At 43.4% G+C, this 6,000-nt stretch overlaps 1 protein-coding gene across 5 annotated transcripts in view; it reads right to left on the minus strand.

Moving 5' to 3' along the window:
* The window catches only part of pals2b (protein associated with LIN7 2, MAGUK p55 family member b), a 38,779-nt gene that overhangs the window by 15,471 nt on the left and 17,308 nt on the right, over positions 1-6,000 (minus strand). For all 5 annotated transcript variants that reach the window (XM_067411180.1, XM_067411177.1, XM_067411179.1 and 2 more), the window contains 4 exons: positions 5,257-5,375; positions 4,818-4,970; positions 2,913-3,065; positions 2,524-2,754 (listed from right to left, as the gene is read on the minus strand). In XM_067411180.1, the coding sequence (XP_067267281.1) occupies positions 2,524-2,754; positions 2,913-3,065; positions 4,818-4,970; positions 5,257-5,373 (654 nt within the window). In that variant the 5' untranslated portion in view covers positions 5,374-5,375. The remainder of the gene's footprint in view (positions 1-2,523; positions 2,755-2,912; positions 3,066-4,817; positions 4,971-5,256; positions 5,376-6,000) is intronic.

Raw genomic sequence — 6,000 nt, forward strand, 5'->3', positions numbered from 1 at the left:
GCAGAAACCATTCGTCCAGGCGGCTGCGGGGACGGCTCCTCTGGAGGGGCCCACTCGAGGTCCAGCTCTTCAACGGCTCTAGACAGGATGCGGAAGAGCTCGGCATCCATGCCCTGGCCATGCTCGATGGGTTCCAAGGGAGGCGGTGGAGCGGGGTCTTCCGGCTCGCCAGCCCATCCTTCCGCTTCGGAAGCCGCAAGAGACATGGAGTCGTCTTGTTCGTCGTCTGTTCCCCCGAATGAGACGAGGTCACTCGCTTCTGCGGAGGGACGCTGCTCAGGGCGAGAGAACAGAACTGGAGAGAGTTCCCTGGGAGGAGAGGGCGAGGCACGCGGGGGCTGGGCCGGCGTGAGCTCGCTCAACTCCTGGCGCTGAGTCGCTCTACCCCGCTGTCTTTTCCTCGCCGGACCGCGGGAGGAAGGAGACGGGAGGGCGCGAGCGGCGAGATCGCCCTCAGTGAAGAAGGCGACCCGCGAGCGCAGGGAAGCGAGACCGCGCACACTCGCAGTGCGGGCATGAGTCTCCAGCGAGCGCGCTCGTCTGCGTGGGGCTTGCCCAGGCAAGCGACACACTCGCTGTGTCCATCGTCGTCGTGCAGGGGGCCCTGCAAGTACCACATGAGTGGCGGGGCATCGTAAGACGCCGCTGCCGTGAAAACGGCAATTGGGTGGCTCTTTTAGAGCGGCGAGGGCCGCGGAAGCTCTTAAAGCGGTGAAAACCGCTGGAAATCGCTCTTTAGAGCGGCGTTTAAGCCGCGGATGAAGCTCTCAGGCGGCGCGCCGGATGGCGGCAGGGGACGCACAGGAAGCGGCCGGAAGCGGGAAGCGGGAGGCGGCGGCTCGGCGACGGCGCTAGAAGCTGCAGTCCGCGAGGGCGCCGGCGCTTTCTTCCACCGGCGAGTCCAGGCGAGTCCGCTGCGGGAGCCTCTTCAGACGGCGGCGAGAGCAGAAGGCGGCGAGCTTCTTCGGCTTCAGGCGGAGATCAGCGAAGAGAAGTAGATGTCGTCGCTGAAGGAGAAAACACTGAAATCCTATGGCGAAACGCCTGCTTATATAGCCCTATACCCCGCCCATTTCGGCGGGAATATTCGCGCGCTTTGTCGCCATAGGCCGCGCAGCTATGCCGCGCCGCCATTGGTTCAACAACTTGTCTATGAGTGAACCAATGACGGTGCAGTTACACTGCGTTATTGAAAAAGGCTTCAGCAGCGGGGAAAAAGGGAGACCTTTCCCCATACGCAGTACGAGTGAAGTATCGAAAGGGAACTAAATTTCAATGGCATATCTCCAGGATTTTAACAGATTGAGGAGGAGGGGATGATATAATATTTTCATAAATGGAAGATGAAAGTAATCCTTATTTTGTCGCCTAGTGTCACTGACTGTCAGATATTGAATCACAATAAGAAAATTATTTATGTTATTAGCAGATTCCCTTTCTCAAAGAAAAATCCCTTATATGCACAGAGAGAGATGTGTGATACAGAGAAAATACCAGGAACCATGTAATGAGATTGAATTTTGCGTGTGTGCGTGTCATGCCCCAGATAGCATGTGGAGTGTTATTAATAGGGCTCTCAGGGATCTTTTTTACTACTACAAAGCATCATGGGATTTCAAAAATGGCCAAATGCAACCCTAAGAATGGATGTCTAATGTGACGGCATGCACACATGTCCACATGTGTGTGTTTTATATTTCACAAAAGGAGATGCCCTGAAACAAATACTGGTGGATATGAACTGCATGAATAAAGATGAGTTTGATTTTGCATATTCAGTGTCTAAATATGCAGTTGTATTTACAGTAACTTTTTTTTTTTTAAGAAATTGATACTTTTACTTTGATCAATTTAATTAATCCTTTCTAAGTCGACAGTAAATGTCCACTTATACTTCTATTTCAAATAAAATATGTTCTTATGAACTTTCTATTCATCAAAGAATCCTAAAAAATATTCAGTTTCAAAACAAAAATATTGAGTAGCACAACAGTCAATCAATATATTATATAGATTGTGTGACATGAAAGACTGAAAATTCAGCTTCCATAACAGAAATAAATTACATTTAAAATGTATTAAAATAGAAAACATTAACTTTGACAATACTGTTTTTTACTGCATTTTTGATCAAATAAATGCTACCTTGATCATAAGAGACTTTTTTAATGTAGTTCCAAAAGTAGGTTTGGGAGGAGCCTAAACATTCAGTCCTGTCAATCATCATTACAAGCATATATAAGCAGCAGTCACTGCGTCATCCCAGTGACAGTGACTTCCAGCATCCCTCCTCCTCCCCATCTCCTCCTCTATTTCTCTTATTCTCCCTCTACGCAGTACTGTTATAGGGGGGTTTAACTTGGAGCTCAAGCTGAGCCTTGGATTCGAGCCTCCTTCAAGGACATTTACCATTAACCATTCAGACTGAATGGGCAGGCGAACTTGTTAAAAAACAAAATATTCTTACTGACCCCAATTTTTTAACAGTAGTGTATATGGATATTATTTTGTGTGTGTGTGTACCTGTGGTGGCGCCGGAGCATCTCTGTAGCTGGGCAATATTTTCAGCGTTATTCCTCCACTACATTCTTTGAGCATCTCCTGGAGCTCAGTGGGATTATTGCCAACATCCTTCCCATTTACCTCCTTTATGATGTCACCCACATGCAGCAACCCCTGCCTGTCAATCAGCCCTCCGTGAAGGATGCGGGCGATTACCAGGTCATTCCCCTTGTCCATTCGGAAGGTCACACCCTGGGCGAAATGATAGCATGAGTAATGACACGCATATAGACGCTTTTGCCCAGTTGGATCATCATGCATATATGGACTGGATATTTACTGAAATTGTGACTGGATGAGATTTTAAAAGTGTTGTGGCCATATACAAATCTATATTCATAAAAACACACCAGAGGTTCTCCTGCTTTCTTGCGGATGCCAATCATTCTGACCGCATCAGCCTGCATAAGAGCGTTGTTTACAGCTGCATCATTGATCACTTCAGTAGGGGCTGGGGCTTCATAGCACTTAGACGCCACCATGTCATGGGCCTCCAAAAGAGACTGAAATAAAAAAAGAGAGAAAGTGAGAACAAAATACTGTAGAAAAATGAGAACATATACTGAAGACAAAAAATTAGACGAGATGTTACGAGATGAGAAAAAAGAGAGGGTTCAAGATGAGATCACACTAGACCAAAAGAGAAGGTAAAATATGAGATGAGACAAGTTAAAAAGCTACGAGAAAAGACAAGAAGAGAAGGTACAAAATGAGATGAGACAAAAAGAGAAGGTAATATGAGATGAGACAACAAGAGAAGGTACAAGATCACAACAGAGGAGAACGCACAAGATGAGATAAGACAAGAAGAGAGACATGAGGTGAAACGAGAAGAGAAGAGAAAGGTACGAGACAAGATGAGACAAGAAGAGAGAAATGAGGTGAAACAAGAAGAGAAGACATGAGATGAGACAAAAAGGGAAGAGAAGGGTACGAGATGAGATGAGACAAGAAGAGAAGGCACAAGATAAGATGAAATGAGAGGAGAGGGTACGAGAAGATATGAGACAAGAAGAGAAGACATGAGATGAGATGAGAAAAGAAGAGAAGACATGAGATGAGACAAGAAGAGATGATATGAGATGAGACGAGTAGAGAAGTCATGAGATGAAATGAGAGGAGATGGTACAAGATGAGATGAAATGAGAAGATAAGGGTATGAGATGAGACAAGAAGAGAAGTCACAAGATAAGATGAAATGAGAGGAGAGGGTACGAGAAGATATGAGACAAGAAGAGAAGACATGAGATGAGATGAGATGGGACAAGAAGAGAAGACATGAGATGAGACAAGAAGAGAAGATATGAGATGAGACAAGAAGAGAAGATATGAGATGAGACAAGAAGAGAAGATATGAGATGAGACAAGAAGAGATGATATGAGATGAGACAAGAAGAGAAGATATGAGATGAGACAAGAAGAGAAGATATGAGATGAGACAAGAAGAGAAGGCACAAGATAAGATGAAACGAAAGGAGAGGGTACGAGAAGATATGAGACAAGAAAAGAAGACATGAGATGAGACAAGAAGAGAAGACATGAGATGAGACAAGAAGAGAAGATATGAGATGAGACAAGAAGAGAAGGCACAAGATAAGATGAAACGAAAGGAGAGGGTACGAGAAGATATGAGACAAGAAAAGAAGACATGAGATGAGACAAGAAGAGATGATATGAGATGAGACAAGTAGAGAAGTCATGAGATTAAATGAGAAGAGATGGTACAAGATGAAACAAAATGAGAAGATACGAGATTAAATGAGACAAGATGAGATGATATGAGATGAGAAGAGATGATATGAGATGAGACAAGTAGAGAAGTCATGAGATGAAATGAGAAGAGATGGTACAAGATGAGACAAGATGAGAAGATACGAGATTAAATGAGACAAGATGAGAAGGTACAAGATAAGATGAAATGAGAGGAGAAGGTACGAGATGAGATGAGACAAGAAGAGAATACATGAGATGAGACAAGAAGAGAATACATGAGATGAGATGAGACAAGAAGAGAAGGCACGAGATAAGATGAAACAAGAGGAGAGGGTAAGAGATGAGATGAGATGAGACAAGAAGACAAGAGATGAGATGAGACAGAGGAGAACGCACAAGATAAGATGAGACAGGTACAAGAAAATTTGATACGAGATGAGACAGTACAAAATGAGAAGAGAAAAGAAGGTACGAGTTCAGACTAAACAAGACAAGAAGGTACAATATAAAATGAGATAACATACAAGTTACAAATATTGTACCTGAAAATGGGGCTCCTGCAGGATTTTGGAGAGCTCTGCAGCACTGTCATCTCGTACGCTCAGCCCGCTGATGTCACCCAGAATCTCAGTCACAAGCTCAACATTATTCTCCTGCACAGCCTCCAACTTCACATCCTCCAAACGCTCATGAGCCTGAACACAAACATCTCATCATTTCATCAATCCATGAACTGATATTTCTGACAGTGTCTAGTGGCTCCTCTCTGTGAATTTAACACAAATTTAATGGCATGACACATTTTTGATCGGACAAATCCACACGACTTTCTAAATGCGTCTGAGTGTGTATTTCAGACACAAGTTTAATATCCAATTATTATTCATATCATTCAGACACAAATTAAATTTGCTTTCAGATTAACCTCATTAGCAATGCAAATCAGCTAGAGTAAAGCCTGGGCAGTTGAGTGGGCTTTACCTTGGCCAGCGAGCGGACGATAGGACTCTCCATGATGCCTTTGAGGAAGATGAGGTCAATGTCTTTAGCCCCGGTGGTGTTAGGCAACTCACCCAGGTTATCCAACACCTGCTGCATAGCTGCACGCATACAGAAAGAGAGCTGTTACGACTCAAGACACACCCCTGCAACACGCCGAGTAATACACACCAGGGTCAGAGAACAAGACAAATGTTTCACCAGTAAAATTAAACAAACTTCACATCACAATATCAGATGGCTGAAATATAACACCCCCTTCCACAATACTATCATCTCCTTATTGTATGTGTTTAGCTATTCTTTTGTCTTCAGTGTTCATTTGATCCACCGAGGTAGTTTCTTGGGTGTAAAATAGTATAGCGAGTGAAACACTGTTATAAAATTAGTTTAAATAGAAAGCAATGCCAAAGCTCATTACCACTTAGCTTACTATATATATATATATATATATATATATATATATATATATATATATATATATATATATATATATATATACTCCCAAACCACCATCAGAGCATATTTAAAATACCAAAAATAAAAAATATTTTTTAAAACATTGCCAAGTAAAATGCTGCGTTTATATAGAACAGTCTACATTATGAGCACAACAAATTGGGACACCTTTCAGTCAAACGACTGTGGAAAAGGTAACGTTAGGTGACGACGAGGGCGCTTCAACTGAACAACAGTGAACTGCGGTCTGATGAGATGTTGTCAGTA

Source organism: Chanodichthys erythropterus, chromosome 15, assembly GCF_024489055.1.
Source record: "Chanodichthys erythropterus isolate Z2021 chromosome 15, ASM2448905v1, whole genome shotgun sequence".
Classification (NCBI taxonomy): Eukaryota; Metazoa; Chordata; class Actinopteri; order Cypriniformes; family Xenocyprididae; genus Chanodichthys; species Chanodichthys erythropterus.